Source organism: Lepisosteus oculatus, chromosome 10, assembly GCF_040954835.1.
Source record: "Lepisosteus oculatus isolate fLepOcu1 chromosome 10, fLepOcu1.hap2, whole genome shotgun sequence".
Classification (NCBI taxonomy): Eukaryota; Metazoa; Chordata; class Actinopteri; order Semionotiformes; family Lepisosteidae; genus Lepisosteus; species Lepisosteus oculatus.
The window spans coordinates 39,157,100-39,180,058 of record NC_090705.1 but is presented as its reverse complement, the minus strand read 5'-3'; the positions used below and the strand labels follow the sequence as shown (position 1 = coordinate 39,180,058).

Here is a 22,959-nt window from a genome sequence, read left to right as displayed (position 1 = left end):
AGCACAAATCCAAAAGTTATTTGTGGGAACATTGCAGCCCCATATAGTGTCTAGAAATATTTGAATTATGTCAAAGTCTGTCAATGGCCTTTTCGATTTTGTGACCACCAAAGCCTCTTATCAAGATGTAACCAGTGTTTCAGAGAGACACTTTCAAAGCGTTTTGAGGGATTTGAATTTTGAGGAAAGAATTCAGCTTGTGCTTTTGAATGTTTACAGTGACAGTAAGCAGATCACTGACACAATTGCAAAGCAGCTATTATGCAAGCTTGATACTACATGACAGGATCCGAATAAAGTTTTAGCATATCAGACGACAATGCCAGTGTTATTTACAGAAACCACAGTGTTCTTCAAAAATGGAAAAAATGCTTTAAAGATCATGGTTGCTGCAAACTGTTTCTGCAGCACATTGTAGCAGGAAACCTTGATTTTGATGTGGAACATATCATTCTCAAGGTGAGTGCCCATTTCAGAATTTCTGCTAGTAGAACAGAACCGTTAATGGCCTTTTGTAATTTTGTTATAGATCAATGCGATCCACTGTGGCACACTGTGACAAGACAGCTGACTCTGCTGCCATCTCCTGGCCAAATGTTGAAATGCGGGCACCCCTTGACAATCTAGTTTCATTGTTTAAAGACAAATGCACCCGAGTCCTATGGAAATGTTTCAGTGACATTTGTTTTCAGAGCTTAACTTTGTTTCTTAGCCAAGTTGTGAAGTTATCCAGAGGCTGTACTTAAACATTGGAAGCGAAGTCATATCGGCATCATCTCAGAGTATGAGTTCATGACTGACATCAACAGGGAACTTAACAGAAGAATCCAGGACTGGTTTTTATGGGTTTGGAGCTGAAGCAACTAGCCTCAGATGTTGCCACATGTGACTACATTGTTATGTAGTGCAGTAGTTTAATTACTCTGTAGATTAAAGCATTGATAAGGTCATAATTTGTTCTTTATTTTTTATTTGATTATATTGAGCAGAGAAGCTTTCAATCAAGCAAAAAAAAAAGTCAATATCAAACTTATCTAAAAAGACAAAAGGCAAAAGATTAGGTACCAATACTACATTCATTTTTCAGAGTCAAAATATGTATATCACATTTAAACATAAAGAAGTCATCTATAATGTAAATATGAGATTTAATTTGCAGTGACATTTAAATTATCGATGTTTGTAGAAGTAAATAGTTAATATATACTATATATTTATATATTTTTAAATATATATATTTTGAAAAAGAGAATCTTTTGTCTTCCACACAGAATATTAACTGTAGGACTAGGATTCAAGTCCAGAAAGCAGTAGTTTGAGACAACAGATAACTACAAGCAAGTACAGAGTGCTTGCTTTCACACATGGGCTGGAGTTCAGTGTGGTGGTCTGGGTGGAGTTTGATGTGGCCGTAGTAGCAGCGACTGCTTTGACGCCAAAGGATCTTGACTGCGCAGACACTTGATTCATAGTGAAGGTGAGCTTCAGGTCTGTGCCTTCAACATCAAAGACACAGTTAAAAGGTTAAAAAGCTGTACGATACGCCCTGATCTTCCCCGCAGACCTAGACCACATTAACATCTTCGAAAGTGATGCAAGAGTAACATGCACTTTACGACAAACTTAATTCAAAATCCTAAAAAAAAAAGATATTTAAAATAATTCCTGGCTACTGCAGAATTTAAACACCCGAAAATTATGTGACATCCTGTATTAAACAGGGTTTGCTGGGATCCAAATCAGAGGACAGACCTGTTGTAACTTATTGATTAAACCCTTGTGTTCTAAACATAAATTATGTATTAATTCCTGACTGCTAACTGTTATTTTTTACTAATGATTCAAATCAGAAAGTATTGCCAAGTCTTGGGTGACTCAAACATGTAGACCTTGGTTCACCTTTGTGTGGCAAAACCCTTCAGAATGGACACGAGATGTTATGGCAGAATTTACAGCCGCGTGTGGAAATATACATACCAGTTGCATTGAGGGAGAGGTCGGTGTAGTTAGCCCAGCAGCTGCTGAAGAGGACAGTGGTGTTCCCATTCAGTCCTGAAATGCTTGCACCAGTAGAGGCTGTGAGTACTGCAGTAAGGGTGAAAGACGTGACTCCTACAGACACACAGTTGCCCTGTGGGAACATAAAGAGTGTCGAAATGTTTACAAGTGAAAGGAGACTCCATCTGGCCACTTCGCTTGGTTAGATTTTCACTTGCTAATTTATCTATGGATACCAGAGTGGGAAACAGCTTCAACAACTTGGTTGGGAGAACTGGAGAGCTCTATTTACTGATGAATTTGCGTTTTGGTGAACGTTATGCTGCCTGTTGTGCTTTGTGCTGCTCAATAGGGGGTATTGAAAGTGTGACGATGTGGGGAGGAATTTCCTTTAACATAACAATGTCCTCAGTACTGCCTCTCAGTGATGTATTGACAGCATTCTCAAGCTAACAGCTTTTTGGAGCAACTGGATAGTAAGCGGTACCTTTGGGATATGCAGAACCCTATAGCTATCACTAAAAATACCACTCATCCTGGTTTCTCATTTTTCTCCCCTCTTCCCTCTGGTAAGCGTTATAGGAGCACAAAGGCACAAACTTCCAGATTCAAAGACAGTTTCTTCCCACAAGCTGTCAGATTACTGAACTGTACCCTTACCACTGGCTCACATTTTTTTTTAAATTTCTATGTTATTTAACTTGTTGTTGTTGTTGCTGCTGCTGCTGCTGTTCTGTGTTTATGTTACTGGTGATTACTGTCTTTGTATTGGAGCATACAGTACATGCAAATTAGCATTTCATTGCACTTGCGCCCATGACACTGAACCGAACCTTGGAGAAAATAGATTTGTCCAGGTGAACCAGATTCGCTGCACTGCAGCACTTTATATGTACTTAAATTATTGGAAATCTTTGGGGTTTGATCTTTGCCAGCCTTAGCCACACACACACACACACACACACCCCCACACCCACACCCACACCACAGAAAGTTTCGTAGGGGTGGCACAGTGTTTTATAGCAAAATGTCTTAACCTGCTGTTGTGTACCACTGTGATCATGGTATTACATTCCCTCATTGTAATTATGTTTAAAGAAATCTAATTTTCTACCCCTAAGATCTGAAGGAAGACCCACTTACATTAGAATCTACGGCCATGACTGCAGGTTGTTGGCTCAGAAGCTCTCCATTCCCTCCAGCTATTGGATGAACAACCACAACCAGAGCAGAGACAGCCGACACATAACTCACACTAGGATCTGTTCTGCTAACGTCTTGTGTAGCAACCTAGGGCATGCAAAAAAAACAAATTAGAGCAAACTCCACTTGGTGCATCATGCACTTTAATCTTCACTTGATGTCCTCTTCAATATCAAATTACTCCTGAATACATATAAGCATAACTCTCTTCATGCAGAAATGTGGATCATGCAATTATTTGGTTCACCTCAGTACTCAGAATTGAGTAACAAGAGTTGTACTGGGCACATCAAAAAAGAGAAGACCTATAAGCAGAAAAAGCTATCTGATAATATACCTTATTGAAGCCTCATAAAATGCTAGAGTTAGTAGCTACAAGTGACGATTCCACATCAGGTGGTCAATAAAATAACTGTGGATTCTACCTTTTTCTAAAATAATCCATATCTTTAAATCAGGTTAACTGATCCTCAATCTAGACAGCTCAGCGGTAAGCATTGCTGAGGCCCTGGGTTCAGTCCCTTGGGTGGTATCTGTGTGAAATCTGCATGTTCTCCCTGTGCTCACGTAGGTTTCCTTCGCGTGCTCCAGTTTCCACCCACAGTTCAAAGATGCATTGGTAGGTTAATTGGCTTCTGGGAAAACTGGCCCTGTTGCGAGTGTGTGCTCTGTGATAGACTGGCATTTTGTCCAGAGTGTATCCTGACTTGCACCTCTGGACCCTTACCTGCCAGGATGGGCTCTGACTCCCCTGGGACCCTGTATTGGATAAAGCGATTGGAAGATGGACGGACGGGTGATCCTCAATCCTACCTGGCTCCAGGAGCTGTCTGTAGATGGAGGTACTGGAGGGATGACTCCAATGGACGAAACATTGAACTGGATAGACTGGCTCAGGTTTCCCGAGATCGATGCCTGGGCTAAACTATCGGCAATGTTTTTCAACGTGTCAAATTGTTGTTGCTCTGAAATGAAACAACCGGAATGGTGGGACATTTCAAAAGGAATCAAATCATAAGACCACGAACATCTGGAGACACACCAGCCCTTCCCAACCAGGACTGCCCATCTTCTTTGATACCAAGTGCAACACAGAAGAGTATTTCATAAAAACGGAGACTCTTACGTGTGGTGGAACTGTTGGTTAGATTTTGAGATGGCGGCTGACTGATCTGCACTTGGACGGATAGTCCCGCGGCTCGTTTGCGCCGCCTGCTGTCTTCCCTCACCACCTTGGTGATTCGGATCATTCCTGGCGGGACTTTGAGAAACAGGGCCAGGTTTTGCACCAGTTTGTCCCCGTAGAACTCGTCAACGGTCATTGCAGGCAACCGGAAGGAGATGAACAGAAGAGGAGAGGTGCGGATCTCCACCGGAGTGGACCCTCTCACTAAAATATTAAGCATCTTGTAGGTGCTCTCAAAGAAGTTGTCTCCATAGACCATTGAATCCATTTGTGGGATGTAGTGCCCTGGGACGAGAAGACCAAAAACATTTTGACCTTAACAGCTTCTTTCAAGGAGTGTGTCCAGAAAAAGCAGGAAAGTTGATTTAAAAAATAGAGTTTCAAAATACAAACACCCATACTGTGCAAAGAAGTATCGTTAATCATCACTGATGATTCGCAAAAAAATTTGAAGAGTTAATTTGATCTCATTTAAAAGATGTCATTATAAGGATAAAACCAGAATATCACTCTTCCAGAAAATTGTACAGGAATCCACATACTCTGCATGCCATATCAAGTTCTGCGCAGTGCCATTCCAGATTATAGGTGAACAGAAGGCAAATTTAATGTCCTAATATGTTCTTCTGATACTTGCCCATAATTCAATAAATCAGAAGTGAAAATTGTTAACAGGAATATTAGTATTAGGGGGAGAGTGGTGGCTCTGTGGCTAAGGATCTGTGCCTGTGGTTGGAAGGTTACCGGTTCAAATCCCGTAGCCGGCAGAGGAATCCTACTCCATTGGGCCCCTGAGCAAGGCCCTTAACCCCAACTACTCCAGGGGCGCTGTACAAATGCTGACCTTGTGCTCTGATCCCCAGCTTCTCTCCCTGTCTGTGTGTCTCATGGAGAGCAAGCTGGGGTATGCTAAAAGATGAATTCCTAATGCAAGAAATTGTATAGGGCTAATAAAGTCATGTTATGATGTTATGTTAGTCTTACTGAAAGTTTCTATTTTAGCAGCAATCATTAATTACATTGCAGAATTTAACGTAACGTAGGCCAAACCAGACAAAGGCAAAAAATATATTGTAAAAGGACTACCTCCTGCTGACTTTCCTACATTTGTAAGGAAAACAGGGCCTTGTAAGCAGGATACCTGGGTAAAGAGGCTCTTCTAAGGTGTAGTCCGTGTGGTCAGCATTCCACTTTGCGTTCGTTGGTGCCACCAGGTTATTTTGCACGTAAACATCCAAACGTTGAGGACTGGAATAAAACACTGCCACACGAACAGCCTGAAAAGCACACATGTTTACATTATGAACCAATACAAAGCATATTTCACTGAAATACGTACTATAAACATCAACAACAGTGATTCCGCATCTTAAAAGTTGAAAAAGTAAAACGTAGCTGACCAGGATTAAAACATTTAGTGAAAAGATGGTTACCACTAATGGGCTACTGCGTTTTGCCTTTTTGTGTTTTATCTATGAGACTTGTGAATTTATGGTTTCTAAACGTTTACTGTATATTAATAGCTCTATTTTATTCTTCCATAAACAGCCAAGTAACAGGGAGTTGCTTTTTAAGATATTGTTGCATGTCAGCGGGTAGCCAAACTGAATTTACCATCAAATCACCCGAGGCTAACAAGGAAATCATGGACAGCTTTGAGGAATACTCGCAAAATTTTTTACTGATCAGTTCATTTGAGGTAGTCACCATGGCCAAAAATCAAGACAGCCAAACTGTTACATTTACAGTATCTTTAATTCAGACTAATTCTGTTACATTTTTAACAGAGAAAAAAAGAGGATAAAAAGTGAAAGAAATACACAATGTAAAACTAGAGAGAAGCAACAGCAAAACACCTTCAACAGACCAACAGACTGAATCTCTACAATAATTTAGAGCACTAAGAAGACAGGACACTAGGCCATAAGAAAGGGACGAGAAAGTTTATATGTGTTGAAAATACTGATAATTATTTGTGTCATGCTTCAGACTAGGAGGAATCTCCTGATGCATTATTTTGAATTGGGAAATACTGTAGGTTCCTTTATTTGCTAAGAGACAGCTTTCCTCTTTTCTCATTCACTGTGGCTCTGTTCCCAGGAAGAGTTCTGCGAAAGACATACAGTATGAATTATACTGAACTCACTTTAGTGCTGTCAGCATTGAGAAGCATGAAGCGAAGATTCTGAGGGGTGGTGCTGGTGAAATAGATGTCAAATGACTTATTGCTGGCCACAATGCTGTGGAAAAGAGAGACTCTTTTCTGACATGTATATCCTGCACACCAGCCATGATCCTGAGGGCCTGCCAAGTTAAATAAGAAAACAAAGACCAAGGGGTTAACAATACCCAGTCTTCATAGACACCATCTCACTAAATCACGAAGATTTAATAGCAGGCATTCACTGCTCAATTTCCCCCTGTGCTGTTCTATACTTACAGGTATCAGCGGTATGCATCACCTCTAATTCATTGTGTCTGAGAAACAGCTTTTGTATTTTGAAGAATCTGCTAATACTGGTGTAAAACAAACTATCACACTTAAAATTTGGAATGACCAATCATTTCTATTATTATCAAATACCCACATAATGTGTGATTGTCGATTGTTTTGAGCACTTGTTCAGGAGAGAATGTAATATGTAGACATACTGTATTCCTCTAGCACGCCTACTTGAAGAGTCATTTTGTTGTTCAACATGATGAAATCCTTGCAGGGGAGCTAGCACTTACAACATTGCTGGCCTGCAGCTGCTCAGCAACACACTGTGAGAGCTGTTAGTAATAGGAAGGCCTGGAAGACCCTGGAAGAATAATCTCAAGCTGACAGCAGCACAACAGCTTGTGGAATCCTGGTCATTGCTGTCAAGCTTGATCTATACTAAAATATTTTTCCACAATTAAAAGAAAGAGAGATCTCTGTAGTTGCATGTTTTCATACCTCTCTTCTTATTAAAGCTAGCTTTAGAAGTTATATATGATATAGAGTCATGGTTTCATTTAACATGCGATCAGACTCTTATGGGAAAACGAGTGCATTGGACACATGCAATGAAAACTACTTAGAACCCACGAGATGTATCAGAGTTTTCTCATTCTCTCTTCTTACTCTGAGAAATGTTGCATGACAGCGTTTCTTCCATTGTGATCACAAAGTAAGGTTTTGAACACGGCTACTGTATAAGCATGTCCTTACCGTTTATGAGATCAATGTAACGATCCCCCAGTACAGCCACTGGCGACAGGCGTCTGGTCTCTGTGTCGGCATCAAGGCTTTCAATTGCCAACATCTCATAGTTGAGACCGAAGCATTTGTAGCTCTGCCAGTCACTCATGTATGTGCAATTGGCGTCCCTGATTATTCCTTGAAGAAAGATGAAATATATTCTCATTACTGTGATTTGTGTTGATCTGCGTTACGCTTGAGAATAATGTACAAAATATAAATAACGCCTACTTTCACACATAATTACTGCGCCCCCTGCCTTGCAGCATATTCAAGTTCAAGTTCACGTTTGTCATTCCAGCCATATACAAGTATACAGTGGAACGAAATATCGTTCCTCCTGGTCCACGGTGCAAATACAGACAGGACACCGACATAGACATTGTAGACAGGATCCACATAGTGCCTTAAAACAGTACTTCCACTTATTATGATAATATGTGTTCCAAATTATTAGATTAAACATGCCAGTGTTTAATGTATGCAAGCGTAAGAATGTGCTGGATTAAAAAAGCCTTTTCTCAAGATGGGCATTTGGATTGTGTGATATAATCGTTCTGCGGTGAAATTTGTTAATGATAGGAGGACTCAGGTTCATCCAATCATACTCGCTCAAAACCAGTGTTAGATCTGAAGTCAGTTCTCCAGTCAAACTAAGAATTTCTAAAAGCCATACAGTCCTAAAAAAGCATACAGACCTTTATAGGGTGCCACTTGGCTAACTGGTATCCGGCTGCCATTCAGGAAAGTGAGCATTATTTTGGGAATCCTGTAATCTCCCAAACCTCGACGCTTGTCTCCATTCCACTCGTACTCCGACTGGGGAACCACAGCACCCACTTGCCCAAGGAAGGAGCCATCCAGGTCTTTGAGCAGAGCTTTCTTTTTCGCATCACAGTCCATATCCACACAGTCAGAAGGATTGACCTTGCTGAGGGCAAACACACGCAGCATGGTCAGTATCTCACAGTTCCCTGTCGCCTTACTCCCCTTGGGTCTGAAGAGCATCTAGTCCCAGAAAGAGCCGAGTTATCTTTCAGTATGTGCGGAAGAGAATAAAATGAGTATTTTGTTCATCATTTAAGAATGTGATCATGAAATGTTTCTACAACATGATACGAATCTGCATTCTAAATCATTGGGGAGATCTGTGAAGCTAAGAAAACATATAAAGGAATTCTGGAATATTCCCTCCTCTCACTGCTTTCTAATGTTCAGTCACAGTAATTATTCCTTCTGCTCAAAGGTCAATGTTTCCATCTGTAAATGGGATCTTAACTCATATTGTTCAATCAGCCTACCACAACTTTGCTACTGTACTTCTTTGAAACAATATCTAGAATTGCACTACTTATGTCTGAGACGGAATGAACATTGCAACTTTCTCATCCATTATTATACAATATTCTTGCCAAATGTGACTCTTCCCACTAACACTTACTGGGCCATATAATACTGATGTTAAAAGAATTCAGTAAAATTGTCACTTTGCTTTACAATGTTACATTAGGAGAGGTAACTTATTTTCATAAATATCAATATCTACTATAAATTCTTAAAACATTTTTTCAGCTTCTTTTGGTATAAAACTAGTATGTTTTAATATTGTAAAATCCTTTTTACTTACACATGAATATGAATGTCCTTTTCACACAGTTACCATTTCCATACAGTAACTGCAAACTGAAAATCACATGAATTAATAAGCGGCCTCTTCACTCACCTCAGGTCAGGTCTATGTATGAAAACCTTGGCAGTCTCCATGTAGTCGACCATTATCAATCCTTGCACGTGAACTGGGTGCTGTAAGTCTTCATTTCCAGGATTGGTCATGAACATCACATTCATCTCTTTGGAGCAGACACTCTTAAATCCCACAAGTGTGGTATCTTTAAAGAAACGATCATTCAATTTCAAGAGGTCTTGTTACTGGCAGAAGATGTTCTCAAAGATATACAGCAGTTAGTCATGTCCACGACCACACTAACAGTGGAAGATATTTTCTCCTGAAACAGATTTGATGGGGGACCTTTTGCTTAATGGTAGATCGAGGATACATAGATGTGACACTGCCGATGGTACTTGAACATACATTATAACTACAGGGGATTATAGAAACTAGGAAACTGTTCTCTTAAGTATTTTTTTTAAGGCAGTGACAAAACAACTGATGAGTAAATAAAGCAGTTGAAAAAATGCCAACCTAATTCTGAATACATCAGAGAAAAAGATGCACAGGGCTGATAAAGTGGTTAGCTTTGCTGACTCTCAGCACTGAGGTTCAAATCTTGGGATGCTATCTGCACAGAGCCTGTATGTTCTCCCAGAGTTCACATGGGTTTCCTCCAGTTGCTCCAGATCCTTTTCACAGTCATACACAGTCTCGTTGCTTCTGGGAACACTGACCCTGGTGCGAGTGTGTGTGTGTGTGTGTGTGTGTGTGTGTGTGTGTGTGTGTGTGTGTGTGTGTGTGTGTGTGTGTGTGCCTTGGTGTCTCATTCAGGTATATCCTGCCTTGCTCCTGGTGCTTGTCGCTTGCCAGGTTAGGCTCCCTCTGCAACCCCAGACTGCATAAAGTCTGTTAGAAAATTTATGGATGGAAAACTGTGTGCTTAGAACTGAGTTTTTTGACAAACTGAAAAGCAACCACTATGAATAAGAAACTGTTATTCCAACTTGTTATGATGGTAAAGCAGCACTTATTCTGATCCTCAGCAGAATAAATGAAATAAGCAAATACAGAAAGGTAGCGATTTACAAGCTCCACCTGTCTGCTAGGTGGAGTACTAACCTGGTTTCCAAAGGATATTTAAGACCCCATTTGCCGGTCATCTCTGCTCAGTCTTCGAGGGTCATTGCTCTAATCTCAGTGATCCTGATTTCCTTCTGTGGTCGTCTTTTTCTTGGCTACGGACCTCACTCGTGTTTTGACTCCCCTTTGCATTTTCCCTGCACTTAGCACTTATTTTCTGGGATTTGATCTATGTTCATGCCTTGCTTATGCATCTGGGTGCCCCACTGTGCTTTTGCTGTCCTGCTGGCTATCAGCTCAGTTGATTATCTGGCCTCAGCTTGGATGACTATCTGCCTGTCTGTTTGCTCTGTCTTGCACCTGGGTCACCTTACTGCCTTAGGATGCCGCTCGTGGTCAAGTAAGAGCAGTGGTTACAAATACACACTCTCTGCAAGGAACACTGCAAGCATCAACACATTACAAACACTGGAAGCTAAACTTTTCTTCTTCCGGATAGTGACTGCCTTAATAAGATAATAAATAATTATTATCTCCCGCTTTTAACTTCATATTCTAAAAAAACCCAAACACACCTGGGGTCAACCACAACCCTGGATGATATCAGACAAGACAAATTTCGTCAATACATGGTTGCTTGGTGCAGCAGCCGAAAAACAGACAAGCTACTTACCCACAATGTGTCATCAAAAGAATTTACGGTATATACAGTATTCCACAAATGCCTGCAATGTGTTTTGTGGTTTGCTTTTTTTTAAATAATGGTACTACATTTAGTATCACTTAAAAAATAACTGTGATACTCACTGGTCACGGTCATGAGCCCACTGATAGCATTGTAGCTCATCAGTCCTGCATGAGGTTTTCCTGGTGCCATATTGTGATCAGAGGCGAAAGTTGGCCAACAAAATCCACTTCTCCCACCTAGACAAGCACAGAGCAAAGCAGTGTTTCAGACACATCTGCTAGATTCTTTATGTGTGCAACAGGTGTGTTAACATCTTAGAAATGGAAAAAGACATACCCCCTGTATAGAGATGGAAACACTACATTGAAAGAAGGCGCCATTATTTGGATGAGATGTAAAACCGAGGTCCTGACTCTCCGTGGTCATTTAAAATCCCAGGGCGTTTCTCAAAGAGAGTAGGGGTGTTACCCCGGCATCCTGGCCAAATTTCCCCCTGGCCTTCACCAATCATGGCCTCCTAATAATCCCCAACTATGAACTGGCTTCATCTATCTATTCTCGTCCCCACTGATAGCCTGTGTGTGGGGAGTGTACTGGAGCACTTGGGCTGCCATTGCACCAACCAGATGGGGGCTACATATTGCTGGCGGTGGAGGGGAGTCCCCATTACCTACAGTATACAGCACTTTGAGTGGAGTGTCCAGAACAGCGCTATATAAGTGTAAGGATTATTAATTTATTTTAGATAATTACCTGTTAGAGGCCTGGGAGCCCTGTGACTCATACTGAGCTTCACATTGGCATCACTGCTGGTAAGGACCTCAGAGCAATCGAAGTTAGGGCTACTTCCCACTATCAGAGAGTTCTGCACAAAAAGAAAAAACAAAATTTCGCAATCAGTCAAAACGTGTTGGCTGTGAATAATACAGCTTAATACGCGAGCTTTGCATGATGGCATGGTTTTCGCATAGTACCTTAAAGTGAATGATTTCACAGCACATCTCAACAAATATATAGTAACCAAAAGACCCTGAGAACCCATCATCAAGATTTGCAAAATTATGATTTTGATATAAAAGGAAGCTGTATGCTATTGGGTTTCTAATACCATCTCGCAACATCATTCTCAAATCTACTTTTTAACCTCCTAAACCAACAAGCACGGCTTGTGACAGAATATACATTCAATAAACACAAAATAGCTGTCAACATATACTTGATAGATATTTAAATATAAATTAACATGGTTTTGTCCACTTTACTACAGACTACATCTAGATCACACTTTCAAATCATTCATGTTTAAGAAATCTGGAAACAGCCTGTGCAACTCTAGGAAATGACGGTTCCTTCTTTAGATTGACCCCTCCGAAATGTTCTGCCGGTGAATCTTTGGGATGTTTGGAATTTCCAAAGATATCCATTCTGAATATATATTTTCCCCAATGCATTCATGATTGAGAGCAGGCTGTTCACGACTAAATGTCTATATAAAAAAATGCCAGAGGTGTGTAAAAAACACCTAGACATGAGAGAATAATCGCATCTCTCTGCTCGGGTCTCCAGAAGGATTTTCAGATTCCTCTATACAAAACAGACACGGAAACGCACTGTAACACGGTAGCATCTGTACAGCTCCTTCGCGGAGTCAGTGACGCCGGGTTTTAAAACAAACTTTAGTCAAAGCGGGACACGGTGTGAAACAACAATTCAACAAGGTCAGCTTCTTACCTGGATCTGAACGGTTTTGTCAGAGTACTGATGTGACACTGAGGGGGGGGTGTATATGATCGGGAGAACTCCCATTCCGTTGTCTACTAATGTGACATCCGAGATTTGGATGCTCATTACCGTCTGTAAGAAAAAGTATGGTTAAAATGGCACAAACACATCACTGAAGTTCTGTACAAAAGCCCTCCTCTCATTTATCTCGGTTGCTTTAATACTGTTTTTTTTTCTCTCAATTCTAAACACATTTCATTTAATCTCATTTTAAAGTGGCTTTTATTCTCCAATATTGAGTGAAATGGCAAATACAAGACACTGCCTAAAATACAGTACTTTGCCGAAGGTTGAGCTCGCCACATTCCATTCTATTCAGAAACAGAATTTTCCTTTTTTGTGTTGTTTTTTTCCATATGTTTCCTAGTCTTGGTAGCGTTTGCAAACATTCTTACGAGAGCATATACCATCACAGGAAAAAAAAAGGTTGTTATAATAATAGTTTGACATCACTGCGTAGGGCATCACAACAGCTAAAAAAATGTTCTTAGTTTTAAATCCCTCTTTTATTCATTAAGTTATCAGATTCAGTCGGATGACCCCAGAACTTTACCTGGAAATAGATGCCATAGTCCCAGCACTTCCAGACTGTGAAGCCTTGAATGAGAGAGCAGCTCGCAAGACCATCTTTGTTCATGTACACCCCATACAGTCCCCCATGAGCCTCATTGCCGTGCCAGCTTTCAACCGGATTGAATGTTCCTGAAAGAGACTTTTAATGAGCACGTGTGTGCTGGAAATACCAACAGACAAAACGGTCAACAACCTACAGCATTTGAATTATTCTCTCTCCTACCAAGTCTTTCAAAGTGTAGCACGAAGGAAAGCATTTAGAGTATTCTCTCAGCATTGCCATTAATCATCGGGAGCTTAATGAAAATCCTTTAGTGAAAAAGCTTTGTTAATATGGCTCACCAGGCAAGCTTTAACTCACTATTTTTTTGGGAGAAAAATCATTACCTGGACAAGGTTCTCCGTTAATATGATATGCCACTCTCTCAAACCCAGCCACAATGTTGTCCTGAAGCACGATATTCATTCCTTCATTAACCTAAGGAAGAGATCAAAACTAATGTTGGAAAACAAATGTCATTCTAGATTTCTACATAAGCTGTCAAAAGGAGCTCTGAACATTTAAGCATTTGGTTCTCATTTTCTACCTTTTTATCTTGTTTTGATGTGGTAAAGGCCTGGAATGACACTTTCTAAATACGAGTTGATTTAATTGTAATTATGACAGGGTATATAGGGAGATGTACTATACCGTATATTTATAGAATATACAGGTAACAAAATAAACGAATTTGGGTGATGGCAGAATACAGCAAATAAGGGCCATAGAATTCAAAGAGCTTGTTTGGTATTAATTTGATAGAAGATGGAATGTTGTCATATGTGAGATTTTGAAAGTGCTTACTTCAATGGCAGCATGCCAAAGAGAATTCAGCGTCTCCTCTCTGTCTTGATAGCTCCCAGGCCACACCGCCACAGTCACCAGATTCCTCCTGACTTTGATATTACTCCCCCAAACTCGGATACCTGTCATGCACACAAAAGCACCAGTTGACCATTCTTGAAAGCGAGATGAATTTCTTTATTTCTGATAGCAATTACCATCCGGCAAATCGAATAGAGATATGTGCAGCACAAAATAATCACAAGTATGATTTAATATTAAAATCGTCTTGAACTCAAGGGAAATTAACACTTTTCACTGAACTGGGATCTAATGAACAATCAATGAGAGCTAATTACTGTTTAAAGGTAGGTACAGTATTTGGAAACTGAACACCAAACACGAAGAGTCCCAAGGATTTTTAAACACCACTGACTGTGATTAGTTGGTTACCTTCTCCTACTGTGAAATAAATGACATTGTCATCTATATTCATCCCATCAGTTCCGAAGACACCAATAGCTGGGGAAAAGCCATGATGGAACGAACAGCCTTGAACATAGGAATCATTGGCTGATACCTGGGAAACAGAATTTTAAAAAATACACACAACGTAAGCTGATGACGTCTGCTGGTGCCAGGCTCATGACAGAAAACAACTTCAAAGGGCACTACAGTATCTTGCTATGAGGCAAGCTGGTATTTCAAATTGAGATTTATGTGTAATATTTGTGAAAAAGGAAGAACATACAGGATGTAGGCATGACTCCAAATCCCCAAAGAGCAGAGATGGTACAGACTGTAAAATTAACAAGTATGCCTTGAAACCGGGGGAGAACGTTCACTACTGAATTCATAACAGCCTGATTTTAAGTCAAATAAAACTCTCGACATGTCGGATAAGGAAAAATAATTTAACAAAAAGTTTTGTGTGCCAAGCAAGACACAAGGAAAAGAGAACAATAATGTGGAATTGTGGTTTTCTATTTCATCTAAGAAATTATATATATATATCTCAAATTATTGCATTTAATAGATAATATATACAGTAACTCAATAACCCAAATACCAGTATATTATATTATTAACTTCTTCTTAGTGTTTTATAAGTGCCTGTATGACCAGCACTATAACTGGGGCAGGTCAGTGGGGAGAGAGGCATCAGAGCCATCACTATCTCATTGGCAGGCAGTGAAATGTGTTGTCCAGTACATTTCTTCAATGGGACTAGGTGAGGGATGCACCCAACTCTATTTACACAGAAAGCACATGCCCACAAACCTGTCCCAGATCCAAGAATGCCACTGAGTATCTTGGGTCAAAGGAGTCTTGATAGCCCTCCTGTCCAGTGTGGTAGAACTCCACGTTCCTGATTTGGGCATTTCCTAAAGGGAGCAGGACATGTGAATGAGTTCTGTTTTCAAGCTTGGAGTAAAAGGAGTTGCTCTTTAAGCAGTTTATCTCCTGTATTATAACATAAAGCAAACAGATTGTCAAGATTCTAAAAACAGAAAACATATTTTTACATTAATATTTAATGTTACAGATTACAGGTTAAGGATGCATCAGTAAAAATAAGACAAAGGTTTGCTATACTTTTACTTTTTATAACAGTTTGCCCAATCATCATATTTCGCCCATCGTACTATGAGCAAACATCAGGCTTTGATTCAGATATGATTAGTGTGATTGCAGCAGTGAGCCCTTGACTGCTCCTACTCATTGATAATTCCCAAGTTAATATTAATCTTCAGACATGCTGGTTTTTGTTCGTGGGTCAAATTAAGTGTTGTACTGTATTTGGAAATCTCACATCTTAGAAAATGTTTGCCTTAACTTTTAAAAAAGCATCAGTACTGATGCTAAATGTACATGTAATGTACAACAACATAACAATTGTTAAAATCCAAAGGCTTCAAGGATTAAATTAGACCCTGACAAACTATTGATGAGAATATGAAGTGATGTCTAGAGTGAAAATGGCAAACAATGTTATTTTCAGGAACAATGCAAGTTCAGTACATAAAACATTATGATGCAAGAACAGCCCGTCCTTATGTAAGTAAGAAATAGTGAATTGTTTACCTTTATACACATACACTCCATTCGAGAATGAACCGACCAGAACTCTGGCTCCAAAAGATTCCTGGTACCACCCAGGGTAGTCTTGACCAATGATCTTAATGTTCCGACTGAGAAGGCCAACGTCTGCAGCAAGTCTATACTGCTGGCCAGTTTCTGATACATTGACTGTCTCAGCTGAAAAAAAAACAGAAAGGAGAGATTATGTTAATGATTTTATTACAGCGTGTGAAATTACATTTATTCATTACATCTAAAATCATTTTATAATAAATACAATGTCAGTATTCAATACATTATTATACAATGGCTTCAGCTAGGCTCATTCATGTCACACAGATGTTTGTCTGTTTAAGTCCTCATCCTGAAGATGTACTGTGTATGCCGTAAAGGTTTCAAACTCTTTCACAGGAAATAGAAGCGAATACTGTACCTCACATACTGTAGTATCGTTTTCATAGTAACATAAACTGCACGTTTCAATTTATGTTCTCATTTACCACAAATTATGTGGAAGAGAACAGAATGCAAACAACATCTACATTTTTTTAGCTTCTTTTTCAAATCAATGACTTGCATTTCAAGTTTTAACCCGGAATAATATTCAGAATAATGGAAAATGTGAGGTTTCCCAACTTGATAAAGGTTATCAGGAACAAAATGTGCTATGTAAAGTATCATCTGCTTCAACTTGCTTAATGTTCTCTGGCATTTTAATTCAGTCAGACAATATTTAATTCAAGTTAAATATTACTCCCAAGTTGCGGTTACAGATTCAATCAATGTTTCCTTTATAAATACAGAAACGGGTAACACTGTTAATCAATTCCATTGTCTAGCAATTCCTTTGCAGTGGTTTCTAAACAAACCAAAATTATTTGGGCCATTTTAGCATTTTTTTTCAGAACAGACTCACCAATGTGCGTATATGAAAGAGACTGGTTTAATGTCACATTCCGTCCATCAGCTGAAATCATTGCAATCTTTCTGATTTCAGTTTGCCAGGTGTCATAACTGGTTGTTGTGATTACTAGATCATCATCCACCTAAGAGAACGTGCAGACATTGCATGTGAGTTCTTCACACTAAATAATTGATTTCATCAACGTTTGAAGAAATAGTTGCTTTGGCACTAAAGCAATCGGAACAATAGAACCATAAAATGCTTGCATGCATACTTAGTTGCTTTTGATATTATATGATGTTGTAAAACAATTTTAAACACGTACATTTTTGTTCGTTCATGTTTTCACAACACGTTAAAACTTTTTTTTGACAAAAAGATCATTTGAGGAGAATAATTTTACCTGGAACCAAACAGTTTGGAAATGACATATTAAGTGCTTGGCCATGAAAACAGCGTCATTAAAAAATGAAAGAGATGACATCAAATTTAAGATGCTGACCTGCCAGTCCACAGACTCCTCTAGCAATATGTTGAAAGACCCTGCTCCTGCTGAGGCAGCCAGCTTTGTGTGGTACACAGACCGAGGCAGCCCATGGAGTTGCAGTGTGCCGAAGACACCTGAAATTCAATCCAGAACAAGACACAAAACCCTTCCTGTGAGGTTTTGATGCTTCCATTACAGTTTTATTAAGATTGAAAAACAGTTTCTACATTTAAAAAATTACAATTGCATGTATCAATGCCTAAGATACACGAAAGAAGAATTCCTCACAAAATAATTGCAGTAGCTAAGTCTGGATTGGAGTAATGTGTTATTCGGGAAAATTGTAATTCACTGTGAACATTGCGATTAACAAAAACACATTGTTCTGCAAACAAAATGCTGGATGGGAGACCATAAAACCTGTTTGTACTCTGGATCTCTATCCTTGACCACTATCCTCACTATCAATATGAATGTATACAAACTTTTCAAGACAATGAAATGTTTTCTGATAAAGCACCCACTAACAAAGCATTAAGTCATCTTAATACAAAGGATTAGGATGTACTAACATCTTCCTATTTTCATTGCTTGTACAACACATGATTTTTCATATGCTGCATTTTGTATTGGTATAATAGCATTCTTTATGTTATATATTAATATATGTTAATAATTGATTATTTTAAAGAGAATCTACCACAAACAACTTCAGCACTGCAAGTTCCCCCGCAAACATTAGTAATAACGAGAACTAAAACAGCAACAATGTACAAAGACTGTAGAAATGTGGAAAGACTAGTTTTATATAAATCTATTCTATAAAAATGATTTTACAATCTCAATCTTTGACTTCAGGTGGGATGTACTCTACATTTCCAGAGTACACTTCACGATAGTGTGCACCTAGAATAATAGTGACACACTAAACTCACTGTAATATACAGTAGCATTGGGAATTACAAAAAAAAATATTGCTGGGTCTCACTGTTAGACAACTGGCTGTGATTTAGCTTGTCAGCTTTTAAAGTTGTGCCTGTGCTAACCCATGAACTTACCCAACACCTTCGCTCCCTGATTGGGGCCATTTGGCAAAGGCCAGTCAGGAGTGAAATGATTCCCTCTCAAGACTATTTGCAGTTCACCTCTAAAAGGTTGATCACTCCACCCTGCAATGAGCCTGCCACCCTTTAAAACAAAAAATGTGATAATTATACAATTGATTTTAATGGACAAAATGAAGTCATATTCCTGTTGAATTAAAAAGTATCTGAAGTGTGTTTAAGTTTCTAATAAGTAAGATGGGCTGAGTGTTGTCTTCTCATACAGCATGTCATCTTATGTTCATAAAGTATCTGATTTGCCATATATAAATACATCATGTGATACTCTTCTTGGGTTTTTTCAACAGAAACATACTAAGATATCAGACAAAAATTTTGCCTTGAAGGCAAATCAGCTGTTCTTGGTTTAGGAGGATTAGGAGCATGGGTAAACAGTTGTAGATTGGTACAGTATATCAGAACTATAAGGATCTTCTGGAGTACATTAAGAGAACAGAGGAAAGAAGGAAGAAAGCCTTATACTGTATCAAATCCTATATAGATTTTTGTATTTGATTGCACAATGAACAGGCATTCCACATTCATGATACTGTACATCAAGACTCAGACTCAGTTCAACTTTTTGATATCTGACTCGTCAACTGGTGGATGACCGTCTTTTTTTATTGGAGACCACCTAGTGTCTACTTTCTACTCTATATGACTTTTGCTTCCACAAAAACATTCTAAATCCTTCACAAATGGAAGATACAGTAAAAGCACAGTAGTGTCTTCACTTCTTAAGAATAATTAGTGACTGACTGCATTTTGGGTAAAGACCGTAAAGGATAAGCCTCAAAAGTATTTTTGAACGAAACATTTGTAAACAATGCATGTAATTCTGTCAAAAAAAACTTGAACAGTTTTGCAATTTACCTGAATTGATATATAAGTTGCATTTAGAATGATCTTCCTAAACATGGAGGTAGTATTTGCAGCAGGTGCAGATGGAGCAGTTATGTTGTCAGGCAATTCCAGAACTCCGTATACAGTGATTCGGTTAAATGATGGAATGTCAATATCTAGAACCATCCATATCCCTGCAGAGATGAAGCAAAACGTCAGGTTAACAATCACTGGTACTTGACAGGAAATTACTGCTTTGAGGGAATCTGTGAAGCTAGCTTTAAATTGCCTATTTTTGTTGATCAAAGGGCATCCAACAGACCTTGGCTTGATTGAAGGTGTCAACAGTGAGACCCTTAAAATAGTTCAGGATACTGTAAAACAGCTCGACGGTCAGGAATCAAGCTCTTTTCAACTACGTACAGACCTGAAGAATATGCTGTTTTAATCAGATTAGAATATGTTACCAGCAGGAATCACCACATCTGCTCCTTCCTTTGGTACAGCAAAGTTGTTTTCTGCAGAAGAATTCCAGAAGGACTCATTGGACCAAAAGCTATAAACACAAAAGAGAACAAGTTATCTATTTATTTCTAAAATGCTTCCATAATGTCTCCTATGAAGTATTTTTAAACACTTACTGCCATTAAACTGGAAGTTCTACTGAAGTTCACAAACGTGAAAAGAATAATAAAAGAACTATAACAAAACTAGTTACAGGTGTTATTCGTCAGCTGCAGAAACACAGAACACATGTCCATGTCCATGATTCATGAACATCACTGCTGTTCCTAATCTTCAAAGCACTCGACTTTTCTCTCTAATACTGTGAATGTTTCTTCCTCTCTGCACATGATAATGCAAAAAATAGAAAGTCAGTGAATGGAAGGCAATGCCCCACTCACTAATGACATCAAAATGATATGGTGTGGTAAATTCACCAAAGAAAAAAGCTATTGACAAAATATACACATACACATAACCATTAGCAGGTCTTGGGAGCACAGCCTGGCCTGGGCTGTTTGGTTCAGAAGGACCTGAAGGACCTGGATTGCAGTTTCGAAAGAAGCATCTGTACACTGCAAACTCCACATCAATGTCTGACTCCGTGGGATCCACACTGAATGAACGTTTTCTCCTTGTGTTTTTCTTCCCGGACACTGAAAGACAAAAGCAAATTTTAATTTTTTAATTCTATTCTTTATTGCCAAATGTCATCACTTCAAAACCATTTTCAGTAAAAAGCAACTCTCTGCCTTAATTCCTTCACAAATAGTTGGGGCTCTTCTATGAATGTCTGTCACCACTATTGTGGGCATGAAATTTGATGGATGCTCTTTCTGACATAAAGATTACTTAATTAAGAAAACCAGCTTTTGGGGAGGGTTAGGAGCTTGGTCAAACTGCTGTAGTTTCGTATATCAGAACTATAAGGAAGTTCTGGAGGCCACTAAGAGTTGGGAACTAAGAAGAAAGCCTTATATCAAATCCTACATCAGATTTCTCTATTAAATTGGATTGCACAATGCACAAGCATTCCTGTTCAGCGTACATCAACATAAAATCAAACCCCTTGACTCTCCAACCGGGTCTACAAGAAATAGTGGCAGTATATTGTGAAACATTCAATGATAAAAAGCCACCTTTCAGGATGTGAATGACATCTGCTCACTCCATGAACATTTTTTCCTCTATCTCAGACTCAGTTTAGCCTACCGATATCTACCATGTCAACTGATGGCTGACCTTCTTGTTTTAATGGCGCCCACCTAGTGCCTACTTTCTACTCTATATGACTTTCTTCTCTCACCGGTTACCTTTATATAGAATAGAGAATTTGACATGCTGATTCGGTTGCAGGTGGGCATAATACTTTCTCACGATCCATCCATTTTCTAATCTCCTTATCCAGTACTGGATCATGGGGGAGCCAGAGTCTAACCCTGCAAGCAACGGGGCGGAAGACAGGACACACCCTGGCTGGGACAGCGGTCCATTGCAGGCCACACACAGCCGCAAAAACGCACACTCTCACTGCAGAAGCCAGTGAACCTACCAGTACCGTATGTCTCTTTCCTCCCACACTCAGTAATCGGCACAAAGAAAGGGGAGAACGTACGAACGCTGTTACGGATGTCGGAGGGCCAAGCCGTGGAATGGCCAGGAGGGCAATAAAGACCCTATGCGTAGCGGTAAAAGGGGCAACACGCAGGTTAGCCCACGCTCAGGGGGTCGGACGATGTCGGTATAGAAACCTATGCCCTCAGGCCACGGGCGTGGGGCGACCTGGTGCTAGGCGGGTCTCAGGACACCTGTACCCCCTCAATGCTGAGCCAGGAGCCGAGCAGACACAGGAAGTGAATAGGCTACACAACAGGACACACTGGAAAGACATGAATAATCACAGGGAACAAGGAACAGGACAGAAGCGTGTACAGGGCGTGACAAACACCATGCAAATAGCACCTCCGGATCTGAATCCAGGGCCCCAGTGCTGCAAGGCAGTAATGCGAAACACTGCGCCACCATTCCTTCCAAAATACTTTCACTTCCTCTAAAAACCTAAGAAAATGGCTAAACTGATTTCAGTTTATCCATGGAAAATATGACACCATGCCAGTGGCGCCAGTTTGAGTTCGCTCCCAGACTTCTCAGTCTCATGGTATATTGGACATGCACCTACGTGCTTTAGCGGTATTCTGTAATAGATTGTTTTTAAAAAAAAATGTTTTCCCTGATGTGGTGCTGTGCCCTCAATCTACCTTACATGGCTGGGTGAAGTCTATCGTCAGGTTGGACACTGTTGTATGCATTCTAATTGAAAGAAATTTGACTAGATTACATTATGTGCAGAAACCTGGTTTCTGTTTTGTTCTGTTAAAAAACCCGTTTAATTACTTCAAGTGTCTATTTGGAATGAGCTAAGTTTTTATTTGAAACAAAAATAAAAGTTTAAAAATAGACTGAAATCTAATAAAGGGCAAGGGAAATTAACACCATGCAAATAGCACCTCCGGATCTGAATCCAGGGCCCCAGTGCTGCAAGGCAGTAATGCGAAACACTGCGCCACCATTCCTTCCAAAATACTTTCACTTCCTCTAAAAACCTAAGAAAATGGCTAAACTGATTTCAGTTTATCCATGGAAAATATGACACCATGCCAGTGGCGCCAGTTTGAGTTCGCTCCCAGACTTCTCAGTCTCATGTTATATTGGACATGCACCTACGTGCTTTAGCGGTATTCTGTAATAGATTGTTTTTAAAAAAAAATGTTTTCCCTGATGTGGTGCTGTGCCCTCAATCTA

At 39.6% G+C, this 22,959-nt stretch overlaps 1 protein-coding gene across 1 annotated transcript in view; it reads right to left on the bottom strand.

Annotated features, from left to right (window-relative positions):
• Window positions 1-953: 953 nt before the first annotated feature.
• pkhd1l1.1 (PKHD1 like 1, tandem duplicate 1) overlaps window positions 954-22,959 on the bottom strand; it is a 63,511-nt gene continuing 41,505 nt past the window's right edge. The window contains exons 54-78 of the mRNA XM_069195151.1: window positions 20,630-20,813; window positions 20,121-20,209; window positions 19,684-19,847; window positions 18,763-18,892; window positions 17,720-17,838; window positions 17,230-17,359; window positions 16,317-16,490; window positions 15,513-15,616; window positions 14,685-14,811; window positions 14,253-14,374; window positions 13,796-13,886; window positions 13,389-13,537; window positions 12,785-12,907; window positions 11,807-11,918; window positions 11,173-11,289; window positions 9,337-9,502; window positions 8,312-8,544; window positions 7,584-7,751; window positions 6,534-6,691; window positions 5,529-5,664; window positions 4,328-4,672; window positions 4,015-4,166; window positions 3,142-3,288; window positions 1,978-2,131; window positions 954-1,496 (exon numbers count right to left, since the gene is read on the bottom strand). Coding sequence (XP_069051252.1) covers window positions 1,288-1,496; window positions 1,978-2,131; window positions 3,142-3,288; window positions 4,015-4,166; window positions 4,328-4,672; window positions 5,529-5,664; window positions 6,534-6,691; window positions 7,584-7,751; window positions 8,312-8,544; window positions 9,337-9,502; window positions 11,173-11,289; window positions 11,807-11,918; window positions 12,785-12,907; window positions 13,389-13,537; window positions 13,796-13,886; window positions 14,253-14,374; window positions 14,685-14,811; window positions 15,513-15,616; window positions 16,317-16,490; window positions 17,230-17,359; window positions 17,720-17,838; window positions 18,763-18,892; window positions 19,684-19,847; window positions 20,121-20,209; window positions 20,630-20,813 — 3,803 coding nt within the window. The 3' untranslated portion in view covers window positions 954-1,287. The remainder of the gene's footprint in view (window positions 1,497-1,977; window positions 2,132-3,141; window positions 3,289-4,014; window positions 4,167-4,327; window positions 4,673-5,528; window positions 5,665-6,533; window positions 6,692-7,583; window positions 7,752-8,311; window positions 8,545-9,336; window positions 9,503-11,172; window positions 11,290-11,806; window positions 11,919-12,784; window positions 12,908-13,388; window positions 13,538-13,795; window positions 13,887-14,252; window positions 14,375-14,684; window positions 14,812-15,512; window positions 15,617-16,316; window positions 16,491-17,229; window positions 17,360-17,719; window positions 17,839-18,762; window positions 18,893-19,683; window positions 19,848-20,120; window positions 20,210-20,629; window positions 20,814-22,959) is intronic.